Source organism: Pteropus alecto, unplaced genomic scaffold (assembly GCF_000325575.1).
Source record: "Pteropus alecto unplaced genomic scaffold, ASM32557v1 scaffold33, whole genome shotgun sequence".
Lineage (NCBI taxonomy): Eukaryota > Metazoa > Chordata > Mammalia > Chiroptera > Pteropodidae > Pteropus > Pteropus alecto.
The window spans coordinates 4455125-4476725 of NW_006435762.1; the positions used below are offsets into that span (position 1 = coordinate 4455125).

The window sequence follows — 21601 nt, forward strand, 5'->3', positions numbered from 1 at the left end:
TCCTGCTGCTTTATGGTGAAAAAAGAGAGTAGGTTTCATTCTTATGCTTGCTTGTGAGAAGACCAGGACCGTCCCATGTGGATGAGGGATTGGTGCTCACTATATTGGCAGAGGGGAAGGGAGAGAAGACAGAGCTGTAATCTATACCATAACCTCACCATAAGTGCCTTGGAACTCTTGGGGAGGGGGTGGCGGGGAGGGAGAGGAAGTGAGGAAAAGATGGACATGAGCAAGGAGCGCTTCTCTCCCTACATGCTTTATCATCAGACCCCTAATGTAAACTACTGTCCTGCTTCTTCAGCCTGAAACTTTGAAGGAGCATTAAATAAAACATTACACTTAAGAAATAGATCTGTGTAATATCAGTCTGAGGAAAAAGCCATTCTTTCCTCATTCACTAGTAGGATAAAGTATATTAGAAATTAAATGGAAATGGACATCTGTACTCCATCATTTACTTCTGTATATCTATGAGGTAGATAACCATCGACATAGATGTGCACAGGTTATAAAGATGTAAAAATACTACAGGTTAAATTCAAGGAAATGATGGGAGAGAGATAATTAGAATAGGATTAATTACCTTATCAAAATCAAAGTGATGTCATCATAATAGTGTCTTAGTTAATTTTATTGTGGAAGAATCTGTTTCCTACATCAGGATAAACTACTGGGCTTTGGGTTTTATGAATTTATTTGCTTAGGAACTGAGTAATGGCCTCATAAAACAGCACGATGGCACTATTAACACTGCGTTAGGAGACTGTTATTGTAGAATGTGCTTCCCTAGTTGGGACAAGATTTAGTTGTTCAGTGCTTAAAATAATTAGTTTCTCCAAATGGAGTTATAGAGAATAGTGTAAAATTTTACCTATTTAAAATAAAAAGTTTACAATCTCTTGGATGGCTTTTATGTATTGTTCGTTACTTTCAGGGAAGGCGTTTCTCTTTAAGGGTATGGAGTGGGGGTGTATATTTAATGTTCAGAATGGAGGTAGTTAAGAATGAGAAGAAATATTTTATTTCTGTCACACCTGTGTGAGACAAATTTGAGGCAGGATTTGTTCCACTGTTTTGCCTGATTTGAATATTGAGTGTTAAAGGGTTCATTGATCTAATACCCTTGAATTTGAAATTTTGGGGGACTTTATTGTGAATGATGATAAATTTAACCGAATTATATGACAGTGGTTTTTGAATTGACTTAAAATAGTGTGCGTGTATGTATTTATTTATTGTTTTTGTCCAGGCAATTAAAACTTTTTGTGCCACAAATTTTAGGCATAAATGAAGGATATGTAAATACTTCTTTAAGTGTAATTTAAAATAGGAATTTATTGTTATTTTCCTGCTATTCAAAAGGTAGATGTTGGTGGCAAGTACTATTATGGAACAAAAATGGGCTTTGTGTTGTTTTGAATACTTGTATGAAAATCATTTATTCTGTGGAAACAAGAGAATCTGCCTTTGAGCCCTATTCTACGCAAGGTACCATCAGTACTCTGAGATACAGGAAAGCTCATGTCAAGATGTGTCAAAGATGTGCACAGGTTATAAAGATGTAAAAATACTACAGGTTAAATTCAAGGAAATGATGAGAGAGATAATTAGAATACGATTAATTACCAAATTAATGGCAAGGTCAGAAATTGCGACAGTTGCAGTATAGGTAGTTAACCTTTGTTTACTTGCTTGGATTAAGTGCTTATATATACAGTATTCTGATCCTAATAAAAGGGAAGAACTTTTTATAGGTCATTTTCCTTAAGGATGGTACCACCAGTTTTTGTATTTTACCTTCTCAAAATATTATCTCATCGACCTCAGGAAGATCCCTGGGTAGGGTACTTACTATTCTTAATACATTTTAAAAATTTATAACTAAATGGCAAAGTGAAGACTTGGGAGGATGTGTTTGCAAGGCTGGTTGGATACTCAAGTCTGTGGTCTTCTAGTTCAGGCTCTTCCTTGTGCTTTAACCTTCCTCGGACCTGACACAATAATACAACACTATGAAAGAATAATCTGAGTTTCAGCTGACCTCAAGAAAGAGCTCCTTAACATTGTTGTTACAAGTGACTTTCTGTGGTCCTGAGTTTTTTTAAGAAATGATGGTTCTTTTGCAGGGAGCCAGTTGAGGAAAGTTCTCCATGAATGTACGTCACAATGATGATGACCGACCACCAAATCCCTCTGGAATTGCCACCATTGCTGAACGGAGAGGTAGCCATGATGCCTCACTTGGTGAATGGAGATGCAGCTCAGCAGGTTGGTGAAGGGAGAGGGAAATTTAAGTCATATTGCCTAAGGGGAAAATGTTAACCCAGTCATTGTTTTATTTTGAGATTCAAAGATCTGTGATTTTGAACATTAGTAGTTCTAGAGGTAAGTGTTTTGTTGTGGAATTACAGTATGTTTTTTAAAAATATCAGAAATTGTGGTTTTTGAGAACAGCAAATCTTACCTCATCTAGTTAGCATTTTTAAAGCATCAAAAAGCCACATTTTTTAAATGAATCATTTTACAAATATGTACAAATCTTTGGAATAAAATGTTTACTTATGTTATATATTGTGCATGACTGACTTGCCTGATTCGCCAGAGCAGGACACTCAGAGGGTGGGTCAAGTTTTGATCTCACACACTGGAGGTGACTGACCTTGACAAGATGCATGGGTCCTTGTGAACCCACCTTGGGTCCTGGAGCAGTCCTTCCAAATGTAGAGCCTGCTGTTACTTAACATTACAGAATAGACAAGTTATTTCTGAATTCATTCATGTAGCATTTGAGAAACAATTTAAATGGTAAGTAAAACGTTTAAAAATTATTATGAGATTGAACTTTTATCTCTGATAACATTAAAATTTTTTAATTGACTACCAAAACTGGTTTTGCTCAGTGTTAGACTAAATATCTTTTTGTCTTTGCAGTTCTTTAGAAGCATAAATATCTTATGAAAAGAAGAATTATAAACAATTGCTTAAAAAATATTTACGCAAAATATATTAATAATTAAATATGTTGATCAGCCATTTTGGGGTCATCAGTACCTGACCCTAATCTATCATAGTATATGATAACATTCTTTATCATAGTACATTAATACCTTTGTTGGATCATTTTACCACCTAATAATATATTTGTTACTTTCTCCTGCATTAGACTCTAAACCTCTTGAGAACAAAGACTAATAGCTCAATAAGTGTTTATCAGTTGAATAAGTTTCATCCCTTCTCATCCCTGATGCAGATATTTCTCTTTCCAACTTCTCAGTGTGTGTGTGTGTGTGTGTGTGTCTCTCTCTCTCTCTCTCTCTCTCTCTCTCTGCTGGATCATTTCCACCGACATACTTTAATATCTTTTATCTTAAACACAAACAACTACACCTCTTCTCCCCCTGCCCCCGCCCCCAAAAAACCCTCCCTTGACTCCATATCCCTGTCCAGTTAACCACCTCATATCTCTATTCCCCTTTAGAGCATTGCTTCTCCAAATAGAGCCTCTGCTTTACTCCCATCGCTCTTCAACTTCAGAGTCTTCACTTCTATCTTTTCACCTTTCTCTTCCAGTCTGTCAGCAAGTCCTATTGGCTTTATCTCAGAAACATTTGCTGAAACTGTACTTTGCCATGTCCATCTACTTCATTCGCACTACCACTACTGGCAGGCCACTCTCTCTCACCAGTCCCTTTCACTGGTCTCTCTGCTTTTACTTTGGCCCCACCAGAAAGCATTTACCACACAGCAGCATTTTGAGTGATCTTCTAAAATCATACGTTGCTCCATGTCATTACCCTGATTAAAGCTGTCCTATTACACCTGGAATAAAATCCAAGTGCGGTGTGATGGCCTGTTAGTGTTACATGTTAAGTCCTTGCCGTCTATCATTCTTTCACATTTGTGCTCTGGCTACTCATGGGAAGGTCTGCATGAGTTTTGAGTTCTTGACCAGGGCACCTTTTGGTATTTGCTGCTTGCTCTAAAGAGCCTGAGGTATGGAGCTCAGGGGTTCTGTGTTAAAGGATCAGGACAGAGGACAAAATTACCTATAGTTTTCTGAGGCTTTTACTATGCTGTTCTTCTGAGGCAACATCTTTTAATCTTAACAAAGACCTTTTGGAGACACAGGTTTGAATGACTTCAATGATGAACATCATAGACATTGTCCCACAGACCCTTGAGGACAATTGTAAGGGAGGCAGCATCTGTGCCACCTCTCAAAGTATACTGTTGCAAAGAGCCGCCCATTGGCTACAGGGATGTGCCTCTGCATTTTTGTTAGGAGTGTATATGGTGAAACTTACCTTGTATGTGTTTATATCACTCTTAATACTTTGCAGCTGTGTAGAGGACATTGTAAACATTTTTATATATGCAAAAGAACCACCGCAGTTATGAGAAATCTCTTTAGCCGCTCTCCTGATTTCTGTCCTGATGGTTTCTGGATTTAATTAGTATGAGTTCTCAGCAAGATTCTCTGCTCTGTTCTGGCTCTCTAAAAAAAAAGACACTGTTAATTTTCTTCATACGAAGTCATGTTAAGTTTGAAACTTTGGTCTGTCATTTTATATAGGTAGCAGGAAAAGGATGATTATTTTCTTAAAATGAAAATCCATGCTCATCATGAATGAATATTAAAAAACTATTACTAACTAAACAAGAGCAACAATAACAAAAAATTGTGGACAGAAGCAACCTTATTTAACTACTTTATTGAGATATACTCTACATGCCATGTCATTCACTTATATATGGTATACAATTCAGTGGAATTAAGTAAGTGTATTCACAGAATTGTGCAGCCATGACTACAATTAATTTTAGAACATTTTAATCACCTTAGTAAGAAACCCTGCAGTAGTCATTCCCCGACTCCTCCCAATTCTTAGGCAACCACTAGGGGTAAGAGCGTATCTGCAGAACTGAAGAACAGCTGTAGGTAATTTGGCCATTCTGGACATTTTATGTAAATGATGTTGTACAATATGTGGTCTTCTGTTTCTGTCTTCTTTCACTTAGCATAATGTTTTCAAGGTTTATCCATGGCGTAGCCTGTATTAGTACTTCAGACCTTATTTATTGCTAGATAAAATTCCATTGTATGGATATACCACATTTTATTTATCCATTCATCAGTTGATGGACATTTGGGTTGTTTATAGTCTTTGGCTATTATGAATAATGCTGCTGTGAACGTATGCAAATATTTTTGTGGATGCGTGTCTTCATTTCTATTGGATCTGTGCCTATCAGAGAGCTTCGTTTTGAACTATTGTTTTCTAAATAAAATACCTCTGCTTCTCTCACTATAATTTCTTATATTCTGACTAAATAAAGTTTGTTCCTCTTAATATGCCTTACTACATTTTATTCTTGAATATTAAAAATAAGGCTTCAACCTGAGTTTTTGTGTTAGCACTATAAAATACAGTGAATACTCTACATTAATCAGAATATTGATGTCTATGTTGATAATTTCAGAACCTAGTGGTATATTAATTATCTTTGTTATGGACTTTTAGCACATCTTAGAGATTTAAAAATGTAGCAGCTAGTTTTGAGCATGAAAGAGTACATATCAGCCCAAATTTCGACTTTTTCTATTGGTTTAATATTTTGATAATCTCTGAAGAAAATTATAGCAGCCACCAGTTAAATAAGGAAACCATTAATTAAGAACAGAAGTATTATCATAAGAGTTTACTGGATTTGCTGCTTTAATCTGTGATATTTATAACCTTCATGAGGGTGGTATGGCACTTTGTATTCTTAAATTCTTAGTGACTCATATATATTTGTTGGGGGTCATTGGGGTAGGGTTAGAGTTAGATGCCTCTTTGTCCTGACTAGTATTTAGCACTTCTTAGAGGGCACCTAGCAAATGTTTTGTTTGTCATAGTTCTTATCTTTTTTTTTTTCCTTTTAAGCTTGCAGAATATTAATTGCTAATGAGTATCCTTAATGCTGCGTGTTCAGGAAGTAGATCTTCTGAAATGTAAACAGAAAACTTGTCTCTCTTGCCAGCTCAGGCTAGCATGTTAACAAGCTTGCCCTGGAAGACAGGACGTTAAAGTTGCCTCAGTCATGTCCAGTTCTCTTGACTATGCCTGTTCTTGTTGACGAGCATTTAGCATGTCATTTTATTGAGGTTTTTTTTTTTTTTCCTTCTCTTTTGTTTCTTCTTCTTGAAAGCCTTTGTTTCCCCTAGACAGAAAACACAGCCAGAGTTTTCCCAGAGCATTCTTTTGAGTACACTCTTCCAGACAGCACATTAAACATATTAAAACTTTCCCGTTCAGATGGTGCTCGTCATCAGCATGTCTTTTACATCAGCTGTGCTTCTCCTGCTAATCCAGTGACCTTTTCTGTTCTGGTTGATATCTTCTTAATAACTTTTCCCCTGACAGCTCCCTTCTTGTATTCAGTAGTTCAGATCTTCTCACCACACAGGTTTACTCTTTAAATATGCTGATAGCTACGATGTCAGGGGGACCCAGAAAGAGTTTTATAATCAGTATGGTGTAGAAAAATGAATAAACAGTTCTTGGGAAGTTTGTACAGGGAAAAAAAATCATATTCAAATGAGAATGGGACTGGAAGTTAATAGAGACTGCGGCAGTTATTGCTGAATAACATTCTGTAACAGTTCCTTTTATGATAGAATCTTATTTAGGAGCTAGGGCTTGGTTCAGAAGTAGAAAGAATTAGGCTGGTCAGATGTTTGGGTTTGGAAAACCAAGTATGGGGAAATTCAGTCTTGGGTCACACTCTTCAACATCAAGACGTATGAGAAATGTATAACTTGTGCACATGTTTAAAAATTATTATTGCAAACTGTCTTTCATGTTCTTTACCACTCAAACTTATAAAGACCTCTGCTGTCAAGATAGTGTCGGTCTCTTTTCTTTGAGATTTGAGGTAGAAAGGAGAAGTGAGAGGGTAGGATTTATGACTGAATAATAGATTTGTTCATTTTAATAAGCATTTATCAGATGTCTTCTATGCCAGCATTGTATTAGGTGCTGGTGACACAAAGATAAATAAGATACTTCTTGCCCTCAGGAATGAGCAACCTAGTTGGGTAGCAAAATATGGTTTAACTACCCCCATTCCCAAAAGGCTGCATTTATACATCTGCGATGCTTGGATTGGGACTATAACTGTACTGGGAGTACAGAGGAGGGATGGAGCAGGAGTGGAATAGGTGCGCCAGGAGAACAAACCAGGCTAGGATAAGTGTCCTTGGGGAGGCTGAGCCTACACGAGGATCTCACTTGAAATGAAGTCCAGGACTATTATACAAGCTTTGCATATAGTATAATCAGGTTTTGTTTTATGAAATGAGAACACTTTGTATATTTTAGTGGATAGCTATTGTTAGTGGTACCCCAAACAAACCGTATCTGCACATTCTGTGATCTCTTTTCTGGAACCTTGTTCGCTAGTCAGTATTCTTGTTAGTGAATGTCCTCTGAATGCATCCATTCTGGGGTCCACCCTTGGCACCTTGATGTCTGTTCCTCAGAATCACTGAGTCTGCAGAGATCCAGAGGTGTGGATCATGCATTCCTCAACCAGAGTCACTTTCCAGCACCACAGGCAGCCACCCTGCTTCTCAGGCCCTCCTTTTAACTGTAAAGAGAGGGTGTGAGTTTATCTAGGTCTGTGGTCTCATTTTAGAATCCTCTCTGCCTTAGGTTTTCCAGTTCTCCTCGCTACCAAGACTTCCAAAAAGGCAGGGCCTGTGCAAAGTCTTAGTCTCATACAGGAAAACGTTGATGCCATATTACCAGAGGGTGTTGTTATATGTGGCAACCACAATAATTACGGCATATGGCTTATAATTATGACAGCTCTGAGCTGTCTGGGTTGAGAGACACTTCAGAATTTAATTAGCCAAAGGCAGTAATAATAAGATACAAGGTGTAGTCAGTATCCTTCAAATGGTAGAAATTGAGCTGCCTTCAAAAGGAGAGGATTAAGGAAAAACACTGGTGTGGCAAGATTGCACTGCAAAATAAGGGCAATTTTAAACTCTGGTGGTTTTAACATTATGATTGTTTTCAACTTAGTGTGCTGTTTAACTGGTTGCAGTGTAAACTCTGGGAGAAAAGGGGCTGTGTCTCTTGTTCTCTGTGTACCTGGTGTTTGAGGTAGCATTCAGTAACTCCTTCAGAATGAATGAAGGATAAGCACAAAGAATAAATTTAATTCATCGAAACCAGAGCTTCAGAACTGTCTACTTGTTGGATTCAAACAAGCTTTTAATTTTTTTTAGCCTTTATAGTTAACAAAAACAGCAAAAATTAGATGCCAGTATTTAAAAATCAGATTTGTGTAAAATTCCAAATCTTTTTATTTATCTGGAAAACTCAGAAGATCTGATAACACTGGGCTGATCTTCCCACTTTGTAACAGTTAGCTGGCAAAAGGTGGCGACTGCCGCTTTAGATGGGGAATGTCATCCTCAGTCCCCACTCTGTCCTCTTCACTCATTTTCCCAAATTGGCCGGGCTCCACGGTTATGTGAGTTTGGAACCTGGAAATTGTTAACTCTTTTAACCTTTGAAATTGCATCTCATGCTCATGCATATCATGTTTTACGTATAACAAAAGTATTTTTTTCCTGGCACATTCATTGCATATCATGCTGATGAAGTGATTTTAAGCCTCTTTGTTTTCTGCTTTCTTTACTTATGACTTATAAAATGAACTAGTGTGAGCTCTGGTCCACACAGCTTTGTAGAAGGTTTCAGTTATACATCTTACAAGTTAGGACTCATGTATTGTTTTTTTTTTGGCCTCTGCTTTTCAGTGAACAGTATTTGAGTCCCCAAACAGTGCCACACTAAGCACTCACCAAAGCAAAGGAAGGGCAGGAGAAACAACCAGGCACCTTGGTTTTACTGTTTATAGACTAGTTAGGGAACATTAAACATAGGTTCAAGGTATCATGTTCCAAGGACAAAGATGCTAATACTTGCATTTATACTCTTTTTTATAGCTTCCAAGAATTGAGTCTTATAAGTATTTATTGAAATAACATTTTTTAAAAGTAATCTTTTCTTGGTATTACCTAGATGAGACATTTTATTTAAATCATTTCTCTATTAACTTTCTCTGAATAAAATAAAATTTATTTTAATTAGAGGTAGATTTCCAACCTCTAATTTCTATTATTTTTATTTTGAAAATGTGTATTCATCATGTTGAATGCAATATGACAGCCATGGGATGTATCTCATAATGCAATAAGAATGTACATACACACAGGAAGAGAAGATGGGACAATTCTCCATCCAGCTTGTGTTAAGACATATTTTTGCGCATAATTGTTTTCATGTAGGCAGACTCTTCTCTTTTTTTGTGCAAATGATTGCTGTAAAAATGTGACTGTATGTAAATTATATAAGTTACACTCCAAACATGGCAATAGTGAACAAATTACATAAAATCTGTAACATTAATCTTTTTAAGTTCCAGATGAGTTGTAAAAAATAAATAGCCTCCCAAGGAGCCAACTGTCGAAGTACTACCATATTGTATCTAGGCAATTTGGGGTTTGGTACTTTGAGATTAGTTTCTTTATTTAAATTGGGATTGGCCAGAATTAGATGCCTTTTATTAACTATTTGGTCAGCTCTACCGAAGCTGGACTATGATGGGCCTCCAGAAGAAATAGAATTCATGTGCCACTTTAGTGTCATGCCTACATTGGTACAGCTTCTCAGCCCTGGCTTTTTATTTTTCTTAAACAAGTGAATGTCAGATCAGATCATTGCAGAGAAGTGAATGTATTTTATGGGTAGCAGGTCCGTTTAGCACGATCATTAAATAAGTAATTTGACCCGGCCTCTCCTGGATCCACTCTTTATTGCCCATTCCTCGCTCCTTACAGTGTAGTAGCTGAGCATTTGGATAAAATGGACATCTCTATTTAGAAAATTACTTTGCCAAGGGTTTCTGTTTTGCAAATAATTGGGCAGTTAGGCGGAGACAGCAGAGAGGAGGAGGTCTAGTGTTGGGGGCAGGCTGACCAGTGAGTATTTATGTCAGTAAAGCTGTCATTGGGGTTCCATTTTATTGGGAAAAATGGCAAACAATTTTTGTGAGTCAAACCTTAGATTTGGAGAGAAATGGACTTGTGCTGTTATCCAATTATGTTGCATGACTTAATTTTTAGGAGGGATTATTAAAATGTTCTTGTATTTTCTAAGTAGTTGGAAAATTCAGTACTTGAAACATGTTACTTCCGAAAAAAGTTTCTTTGGTCTTTAGTGGAATGTTGAGTTGTCATTCTGGTTCATGGGAGAAACCATAACACAGCGAAGCATGTGCTTTGGTTAGTGATGTTGTTTGTTAGCTTAAATTGGCCGGAGTTGTGCAGTTCATTCATCTCTTCTTATTTCACCATTAAAATTTTTGTTTTGCATTGACAAATGGGTCTCTGTAAGAGCCATCTTAATTCTCATCACTTGGGCAAAAAGGCCATATAAAAAGCATCCTTATAAAATGGTGGTTGCTTTACTTGATGACTTTAGTTATGACTGAAAATAAAAGCGTAATATAAAATACAAACATAATATGAATTACAAAGAAATGACATCCATATTTTTCTTCTAATGGTTGCAATGGGAAATCAGACCGTAGGCTTATTATATATGTCCTGTCTGTGAATAATCTCTGTCATAAAGACTTTGGGAATCAATTGAAGGTAGAGTTGGGTGATAGAGAACAGTATCATTTTATAGGTGGGTGTTCATATCCATTTTACTTCTGAGAGCCTCAGTTTTCTCATTTTTAAAGTGAGATGGCCAGGCACTGAGAGCTGTCCCACTTTTCACTGACTGCCTCTGCACACAGTTTTACTTTAAGCTGCCTTAGAACTCTAAAGAGCCTCCACTGAGACTTAAATGTAGACATCCCACCAGATGTGTCTTCCTTTGGACGGTGGCAGAAGTTCATTTTCTAACAATTACTCTAAAACCAAGGGGGAACTATAGGATACACAATTCTGTAAGGTAGCCTCTTCTAGAGATTTCAGTGCCTTAACAATGTAAAAGATCCAGTAAAGGGTAGATTTTTGACATTGAAAGAATTCCAAAAAAAGAAAGCAACAAATGAACAAACAAAACAAATTTATAGGTAAAGACAACAGAATGGTGGCTACCAGAGGGCAAGGGGGATAGGGGTAGGGCGAAGAGGGTGAAAGGGGTCAAATATAGGGTGTCGGAGGGAGACTAGATTTTGGATGGTGAGCACGTAGTGCAATATACAGATGATGTATTATAGAATCATACCCTCGAAACTTACATGATGTTATTAACCAATGTCACCCCAATACATTTGATAAAAGAAAAGAATTCCAAGTGTCTAATTAAATTTTTGGCATTTACCTCAAACTTAAATGTTATTTCGGAGCTTGCTGATCACCAAAAGACTTTTAGTCTCAATTTTTAGTTCATTGGTTATTTGTGGGCAATAAGTATTGGAAAGAATGGCGTTTATTTGATATTTAGATTTCTTTGTTCCCTCTGTGGTGGAAGGAACTAATAGTAACTGTCTGAGGGTATATGAGGTGCTAGGAATGGTACTAAGCACTTGTATTATACATCATTTCCTCCAGCAATCATACACCCTGTAAGGTGGTGCTCATTTTTACCAACAGAACCTGAGGCAAGAAAGGTTAAGTACTTGGCAGCTGGCAAATCACAGCACTGGGCTTTCAGTCCATTTAAACCCTACCTTCCAGGAAGGGTGGAGTTACTTGGATTAAGCATATCTGTTGTTCTGGTGAACAGTTAGGAGAGACATGGGACTAGGTTTTGCACATTCAGTAGATGGTAAAGTTCACAAAGAAGTGTGCTCCTGTTTATTTTGTATGATCTTCACGTTAACTCTGGAAAGGATTCTGACTGGAGCTTGTGAGTTGCAGACCGAGCAATAGTGGTAGTGTCTGAGGCCTGGAGGCCCCAGATGAGTTTGGAGGAGGAGTTGGGAGTGAAGTCATCTGAGGCCTAAGTCACTGGAGCTGCTCCCTTTCTTTCCTTAGGGAATGGTTCTCTCCCTGAGTTTAGCAGCAGGGGAGCGGTTTCCTCTGGGGTCAGCAGCTGCTCAGAGACGGTGGTGACCAGAGAAGGGTAGCAGCTTTCCTCCTCCCTGGGAGACTCACCCCGGGAGCTAGGAGGGTTTTTTGTCTGCCTTCTTTTCCTCCCAAACCCCGCCTTTCATTTCCATTCAAAAATTACATCATCCCAGAGGCACAGTTTTTGTGTCTTAAGAAATCTAAAAACTTGTTGTAAGACTTGAACCTATTAAATCGTTTGTTTTTCATTCTGAATTTATAATTATTTCTCTTAAGTAATGCCAGAATTTAAAAAAAAAAAAAATCTAAGTTTATCCTTCAAAGAGAAAGAAAACGGCCACTTTGCTGTACGAGCATTTCTTGAAGCTCTCACCTCTGTGTATTCCTGTTCCCAGGGGAATACAGAATTGTATCATGCAGTATTTGTACCGTGAGCCATGATGCCACACCCATTTGCTAGCCCATCCCCCCCCACCTTTTTTTAAAAAGATTGACGAGGGCTGCTTGGACTTTGACTCTCCTCAAGATGTTAATTATATGTTTCAAAATCAAGTGTTCTGTTAAAAATCACTTACGCATAGCCTTGGAAAGAGAACTGGAGGCAAGGAGTTGCTTCAAGGGTACAGAATATTGTTTTGGAGGCCTTGAGAAATAAATCTTAAGAGTTAGTTCATTTACCACCAAGACATATTTAGTCAGTGTATATAAACAAAAGAAGTCACAGTGCGCCTGGACGTTATTTGTCCCAGATGGAGTTTAAACTTGGCTCATTATACTGCACTGATGTCATGATGCATAAACTGGCCCCGAGTTAGACGTGCACAGAATCGGCTGTGTGCTTGTATGTGCTGAGGGTGTGCGAGGAGGGGAGGGGCCGGCTGGAAAATCTTTGTCACATTTTTCCTTCGTTGTCTGCAGAGACTAGTGTCAGTCCTGAATTTGGACTTGGTGCAGGATGAGGGAAGAATTGGAATAATCTGTTCATTCGTACAGGTCGGTACGTGTATGCACTTAGGGATGTCATTCTTCCAAGACGGAGAGTATAAATGCGTCAACTTTCCAACAGTTGCTTACAAAACTCTAGCACTAAAATCTGGAAAGGAAAATCTTAAAACATTACATTTTTCAAGAATGTTTTCAGTCTGTTTTCCTTGAAGTCCCAAATCTGAACGTTTTCTTTAAACTTTTTCATGGTCTTAAATATCCAACTGTATAATTCTGTTTTCCTGGACTGTGAGTTTAATTCTTCCCGTGTGCTCTGAGAAGGCAGCTTATGGGTCAGAAAAGGGTCCTCTGCTGGAGTTCGGAGCACTTAATAGGAAATTTCCACACACTTTGGTGTTATTTTATTACTTTTTATTACTGATGTTCATTATGATAATCTTAATTAGAAGTGTTTCCAGGTAATTTAAACCTTTTTGTAGATGTAAAAGGCTTAGATTTCAGAGCTTTCTGAATGAATTCCAAAGTCCCTGCTGTTGCCGGGATCCATGGAAGCCGTAAGGACCCTGGAATGTGAATGAGCTGAGAGGTGAGGCTTTAAGGAAAGCCAGAATGTTTCTCAAACAGAAAGTCTGCTCAGAGGTGAGAATTGGCTGGTTTTAGATTTTGTTGAGAACATTAAACATGGTAGATTCAGTAAGATTTTTTCTTTATACATGCTGTCTTATTAGAGGCCACATTTTTATTAACTGAGATACTTGAGAAATGTACAGAAAAAGAAGTATTAATAAGTTATTTATCGAAAACATATTATGCGTAAGACCTTGTACCAGGCCGCACTCGGGTTGCTCTGTTTCTTGAGCACACATGTGAGGTAGGTATTATCTCTTTTTCAGGTGAGGGAAAGGTTAGAAAGGTTAAGTGTCCTGCCTAGCAGAGCTGGGACTCAACTGAGACCTTTCTGATTTGCTTGCTCTTCTCACTGTGTATCCTGGCTATCTTGGTTGATTTTTAAAAGATTAGTACAAAAATGAAACTAAAATGAGATTAGCAGAGAAGTAACTAGACTACTTAATATTTACATACTGTATTGTTTCTTAGAAGATAACTCTGGTCTGAGCTCTATCTAATTTTACCTCAACATATAGTATGACAGGAAAAAGACAAAAGTACTCATTATTTTTTAAATCTTAAAGATACTTAAGATTCATATATTTTTTTTAATTTAAAGATTGAGTTGTAGGTGGTATGGGTTTTTTTCCTTATCTACAATTGAGTCTTTGACTTATTTTTTAAAACCTTTTGTGTTTATGTGATAAGATAAAAGGCAAACTATAACTTCAAGATATAAAAAAATGAATTAACTCAGTTGAAGTGGAATTATTTAGGAACCAGAAAGTAGATTTTTTGGGATATGATTAACTTTAGACCCTTGAAAATAAGTAATGATTCTCCTTTGACTCATAATTACATTTGTTTCCCAATAATCCTACTAATCTTCCTCTCCTTTCGGTCAGCAAACCAACCAAAAATGTAGTAGGTGGACAACATAATCCACTGTGACTGTTTGGTATGTAGACTAGAAGCAGAGGAAAGGAAAGCTAGATTGGCTTCTGAATGCTCTTGGGCTTAGCGTTTTAGAACAAAAGCCAAAAAAACCAAAGAGAAGACATAAGGGACAAAAAGTCTAGGAGGAGGAGGAGACACGAGAGAGGGAAAGATTATGGATGCCTATGAATGACAGCAGTGGTGGAAATGGAAATGGCAGAATCTCAGATAATAGAATTAGAAAGAGTGACAGTAAGTAGGAAAAAAAAATAAGTAGTTATAGCTCGGTGAGCCATACACACCACTACACCTTAGAAACTTCAGTGTTGGCAGAGAGATAGGGCAGAACTTGTCAGCAGCAAGTTCTGGTTAGCCATATTTAAAGGTGAAAATATCAGTTGTTTTTGAAAACGCTTAACTTTGTGCAACATCATCTCTACATTAATGTCACAGATGGATGTCTTATTACATCTTTACTGGTCTTCCATGTGTCCAGTATCTCCCATCTCAGTTTGAGTTTCTCAGAGCTATCAGTTACATTAATCATGTCTGTCGCTTTCCTACTGGAAAATTCTACTGTTCATGGGATAAAGTCCAGACTTTTAAGTGGGGCAAGCAAAGTCTCTCCCGAGGTGGCTCTGGCCTGCCTTTATAGCCTCACCTTTGTTCTTCCATAACATGCATATGACATTATAGCCACGTCAGAATTCTAGCACATCTGAATGCTAAACACGTTATGCTGTTCTGGCCTCTGTGCATTTGCTTGTTTAATTGTTCTTTTGCTTATCCAGTTGCAGTCATTCCCAACTATAACTTTTCCCGATTTCTCCATGGTTTCTTCAGTTTCCATAGCTGAAGTAATCACATTTCCAATATGAAATAATCATATTTCATTACAGTTAAATTTATTTTCTACTCTTGCACCAACACACAAATGGGCAGGGATTTCATCTTTCTCATCTTAGAATTACCAGTGCTTAATAAAGCGTCTGGCACATAGTAACTACTCAGCAAATGTTTGTCGAATAATCAAGATTTCAATAATTGCATTAAGTATTGATTTAAATAAGTTTAATAATCTAAAGTTAAGACCCGAATAAATGATAATATATATTGTGCAATGGTGGGGAGTGGGAAATGGTTCTCTCTCTCCTGAAAAATCCTTCCAGAACCCTAGAAGATTACATATTTGTATTCATTTTTGATTTCATGTTAGTGGGCTCAAAATATCAGGCAATAGTAGTGTTAATTTTAAGTAATTAAGAAAGTGTAGTAATAAGAATAGTTAACTATTTAATGGCAAATATAGCAAACTGATTTTCTGTCAGTTATAAGGATGAGAACATTCTTCATGGGCACATTATTTCTTGATTATGTCTTGGCGGTGGAACACTGTTAAATGAATGAGGTGGCTGACATTGAAATGGGCCTTAAAAATAGTAGAGTATTGGGATTAGGCAGTTAAATATGTTTTTTTCACTGGCTTTGGGATTATGACAGTAGAGTTATGTCCAGTGCATAGCTTTCCAAAGATGTGTCACATTAATTACTGTGAATTTTGTTGCTCTTTCTTAGCCAATCAAAACCAGACATGAGGTGGCCGGATCTAAATGGAGGGAGACATTCTAGATGTGCAAAGCACATTCAGAGGAGGGCTGATTCGGTGAAAAGTGGCTGATTTCCCATTAGTGTGGCCAGAGCCTAACTTGAGGAAATGGGGTACATTGATGGAATTGAGGGGTAGAAAGGGCTTGTACCTCACGTGATGGACATTTTTGATAAAGATTCACCCCGAAGTGGTTATTACAGGAGCTAAATTTTGTTTTCAGTGAAGAAAGTTTCAACTAAAGAAGAGTTGTATTTTTGGTACTCAACTCTATAAGGAAAAAAAACTTAATAAAATGGGGAAAAAAAAAGAGATTTAAACAAACATTGGTGCTTCAAATGCACAAGGATATTTCGTAGCTATTACTTTTAACCAGGGAAAAACTACAGTTTTGGTCTTTTATATTCTTGGTTTTTATCTTGAATGTCCTATAGTTGAAACTTTAGGCTCTGGCATTTGTGGTTCTCTTAAAAGAGGCTTTTAACCTAGTTTTGGCCATCTATATTACATTTTGCATTTTTTTCCATTTAAGTTAATGTTATATTTTTATTCTTAGTAAATAGCAGCTTTTTTTTTTTTTTGTAATAGAATCTCTTTGTTAAAGGCAGTATACAATTAGGGGGAGTAGAAATGTACAACTTTTGCAAGCTGCCATTGTATTTTCTTTATAGCATTTACCACTATCTGTAAATGTTTTATTTTTGTTTAAATGATTCCACTCACCCACCCCTATCCCGGGCAAGTTGTATTTATCAGCTCGAGGTGACCAGAACTTTGTTTTATTTCAGGCTTATTCCCAAGGCCTAGAGGAATGCCTGACCCATTCTAGGCACTTAATTAAAACTTGCTGATTAAGGCTAAGATATAGTAGTAATTCTAAGTCCACTTATTTCATGAAATGTAGTTATTAAACTCTTTCGATTGTACATATTTTCAGCAGGCACACATAATTTCATTGCATAAAATGTCCTTGGTTCACCTGGTCTCTTTTTCCTTGGTTACCTATTAATTCATTTCTGTCTTCTTTCGTTAATGACAGATGACTTTTGGGAAGCATAGAAACTTAAGATGCAATCTTTCTAGGAGTCATTTTTTATTTTTCTTTTGTTTACTTTTGGGCCATGAGAAATGGCATCCTAGAGATTGTGATATTCGAGTGGTTAGCTCACTGCTTCATCTTAGTCTTCTAAGGGAATTCAAGGACTTGACAAAGACTATGAGAATCAATTCTGCCCAATATAAAAACAACTTTTTGTTGTTAAGGGATTCCTTAGCAACTGCCATAGTGGGAGTGAGGGGCTCTGGCTCAGGGAGTGAGCATAGGATTTTTTAGAAGAGAACTTGTCCCCAGTCTTTGGGGATAACTTTTGACCCAATTAAGTGTGTTTTCTCTTTATAGCTATTGAAGTGTCTCCATAGAGAATTGATTCTACAAAACTCATGTCTGTTAGTGGGGGAAGCGGTATGGTAGAAGAGCATACTTTTTGGTCAGACAAGGCTGGAGTCCAGTGCTAGCTCAGTCATTCTGTAGTTTTGTGACTTTAGACAAGTTACTTATCCTCTTTAAGCTCGGTTTCCTCATCTGTAAAATCTGGTTAGTAATACCTTCTGGCAGACCTCATGGGTTCAATAATTAAGAGCTATATAATTGTAGGAAAAAACAGCTGTTAAAAGGAGTTGATAAGTCTGTATCATGCTGACTTAATTTGAGAGGTATGAAATGGTCCGTTGAGGGGGACAACTTTTGAACTTTCTATCCTTTGAGGAAAGCATAGTATTAGACATTTCGGAGCATTGGTGTATTCTTTCTCCTTGCTTTAAACCGAATGAGTCCTGAAGCCCAGGAAGAAACAAAACAAGACCACTTATCCCATTAGTGATATTGACTAGGGGAGACCTTTACATGCCATGCATGTCTGTGTGCCTTGACCCAGAACATAAGTATTGTTGGAGGCTTCCTGGTCTTGTATGTTCTTTTCCTTCCAGCTTTGGATTCAAGCTTCAAAGTAGGACAGGTGAGGCAATCAGTATTTTCCCATCATCTTCCGGTACCTTTCTGTTTGACCTGCTCACATTTTAAATCTTGGGACATTTTTTTTGTGTATGTTATTTCCACAAAGATAATTATTGGTCATTTGCAGCTCATTATCTCCATTTTCCTAATTTGGAGAAAAGAAAGAAAACTCAGAAAACAAATGATGCACACTTTTCAGCTTGCTTGAGGCCAGCCGTGGTCTGTGGATATAGAGAACGGGGTCTCAAAGGTGTATATTGTTGGATGGTTTGGGTTCTCCAGGGCCCAGGTGGAGCACTCCAGGATTTCTCTAGAGTTTGAGAATCTGGATGGGGCAGAAGGGGAGAGAGGGAGAAAAGGGGGAAGCAGAGAAAAGCAGGGTAGAGAGAAGGGTGAAAAGCGGGGAGAGAGGCGAGGGAGAACAGACAGAAGGTCTCATGTAGTCAAAGGTCACTTTGTAAAAGTTGTTAGATATTCCTGGATAGAATCCCTCCTAACATGGAACTCTTGCAGCTTTTAGGTTTTATCATTTTTTTCCCCCTGTAAAGATATCTCTTGGGTGATCATAAATGTTGGCTTCAAGTGAGAAGTGTTCATTTATGCACGAAATAGCCAAGAGTAAGACAGCCCTCACAGAGTGTGGCAAGTGGAGAAAAGCTCCAAAAGTGAAATGGGATTTCCTCTTCTAGTACAGTTTATATCTCGATCGTCCAGGTATTGGATTTAATGTTTAAAGAATGTTACTAACGTAACATTTCATCTTTGGTCAGTCAGTACTATTTTCCTACAGAAACTTCTGGGATGGACACATACATGGCAGTGATTGATAAGTCAGGTGGCTGGTAATTTTTTGAGTCATACATTAAGAATTTGCCTTCAGGAATAGTCTTAGTTACTGTTGATCTTCTGGTTAATCAGCCGCCTCAAATTTAAATTGCAGTAATAACCTTCCTTTTCCTCTTTGAGTAAGAAACAGTTAGATTTAGACTTACCTTTAAGGAAAGATCTGTTATACCTTTTCAGTTGTCTTGTTGGGTAAAGCTTTTCCAGAATGCTGTGTGTAGCCTTTTGCTCAATTATATTAATTCAACTTCTCATTTTATTGTTTCTTTAGATTTAAGAAGAATAGTCACTTATTTTTCATTAAGCCTTGGTAAACTGCCTTTGGTTATTTCCAGTTGCTTGGTTCATGCAGCACTACCAGATTTGATACAGATCTGATGAAGCAATAGTAGCCTGAAGTATGCTCTTATGATTTGGTTAACATGGCTCTAAAATCATCTCGGGAGAGAAAATCTATCAGTAGTTAAAAAGCTCTGTCTTTTTTTCGAACCCCCTTTCTGACAGAATGCAGAATGCAGCATGAATTGTTTTCATGCTGACTTTGGAAAAGCAGAAAATGCTTAGTGAATGGACAAAAAATGATGAGGTTTGGACAGTGAGGTTATGTTTCACATTCTATATTTAAGAGAACTTGTAACAGTTATGTCTGCTTTGTGGCTAGAGAAAGAAGAAAGGAGGAAGGAGGAGAGGGGGCAGGGAGAGAGAGAAGTGAAGAGAGATAGGGGAGAGAGGGAGGGACAGAGACACAGACAGACTGAGACTGACTTGTATGATACAAAAGGTTAAGTGCCAGGGAGCCTGCCAGGGTGTGACTCATGCTCCTCAAGACTACATGATGCAAGGCCTTTTGCTGCCTTCTCATTCATGTCTGTTGTCAGGGATAGATCATTGGGCTGGAGTATGTCAAAACTTTATTTTTATCTCTCCTTTATTGACAGTGAAAACAGCAAGGTGGTCAGTAAGCCTCAGACAAATAAAATGCTTTCATTTAAAATATCTCGGTGCCAGGATGTATGTGGTTTGCTCAAATAATGACTGTGGCCCCTAGTAAGAAAAATTGATATTGGGACACAGGAGATTTGCCTGGTTTCTGAGGTAACTTGGTAGATCATAATCTGGTTGTCATAGCAACCCAGCAGCAGGGAAAATTACGGAACTAAACATTTGAAGAGAGGTATTTTAGTAGGATGCTTAAAAGCCCTTTATCTTTCTCCTTGAAGAAGTGGGATATGGGGGTCGGGAATCTGCCTTAGCAGAAGCAAAGAGGGAAAGGCATAAATGGCTTTTGGTGGCTGGATGCCTCAAGGCCATTCTTTGAATTGTGGCCTCGTGTCAGAGACCACTGAGGAACTGTTACAGACACTTTTTATGCAATATGATAAGCAGATAATGTGACGGAATCTGTAGCATACACCAATTCAGAAATCCCTTTTCTTGCCTAGGACTTTCTATAATACTAGTGAATTGTACTTTCAGAACCAGCATTCAAGATTCGTCTGATAATTATCAGTGTGGAGGAAGAGGGTGTATTAATTTGGGATTGTCAGGGAATATTTGAGACATAGTCTCGGTGTCCAGTGATTTTTTTTTTTTTTTCTCGACTAATTATACCTAGAGGTATGAACACAGAGAGCAGATGGTTTCTACTCTATTACAGTGAAGTTAGAGTTGGTCTAAAGACTTTCAAAATAAGACACGGATAATTTTTTTTATTAGAGTATTGTTTTATTCCCTGGTAGTCCATGTAATGTTTGTGGAAAAGTAAAGTTAAATCAAACTGTTTTCATGTTAGGAATGATTTTAAAAGCTCAGTTTCAAGAAATTGAAATGTTCTAATTACTCTATACACGTCAAGGGATTTCCTTTTGAGTTCCTAAAATGGCAAAATATGTTTACATCGGTGAGCATTTTGGATACTTAAGACTGAAAGATTATTGACATAGTTACTATACAGGACAAATAGATTGCCTTGAAATAAGTGTTTTAGTTCAAGATAACAAGAAACACCAGGGATGAAGCTTGGACTGCTTTATGCCGAATGATCCTGTTTTCTCTGGTTAAAGTATTTCCTGATTTAAAAAGTTTTAATATTCTAGCAGTGTCTCCTGTGGTGAATTAAAACAGGAAGCAAAATACATGGAAATTAAAGGTTTAGTTCTTAAAGGTGAATTGGTTTTGGTCTCAAGTTTATAAAACAGATAAATTATTGGAATATACAGTAAAGGACGTTTAAAATTGCATATTAAGAAAGCTTAATTTCTAAGTTAAAATAATTGTTTGCAATAGTTTTCCTTATGTTTTATGACGTTCATTCGGTAAGTACAGCACTTAATCTATGCCAGGCACTTAGTCTCTGCCAGATCTTGTGCTTATAGAGTCTAGATTAAAGAAAGACACTAAAATAATTGTTTAATTAATTGCAATTGCAAATTCTAGGAGAGAGAAGTAGAGTGTTGTTTTTTTTTTTCCCTCTTCTTTTTTTTCCTGAAAACATATAGTTGGGGATGTGACCTGTTCTGAGTCGAATGCCATTTCTTGAGCTAACAAGGATAAATGGGCGTTA

General features: G+C 37.4%; 1 protein-coding gene across 4 annotated transcripts in view; it reads left to right on the forward strand.

The window, feature by feature from the left end:
• The window catches only part of FNDC3B (fibronectin type III domain containing 3B), a 295959-nt gene that overhangs the window by 60281 nt on the left and 214077 nt on the right, over nt 1-21601 (forward strand). For all 4 annotated transcript variants that reach the window (XM_025046052.1, XM_006910837.3, XM_015588553.2 and 1 more), the window contains exon 2: nt 2127-2268. In XM_025046052.1, coding sequence (XP_024901820.1) covers nt 2155-2268 — 114 coding nt within the window. In that variant the 5' untranslated portion in view covers nt 2127-2154. The remainder of the gene's footprint in view (nt 1-2126; nt 2269-21601) is intronic.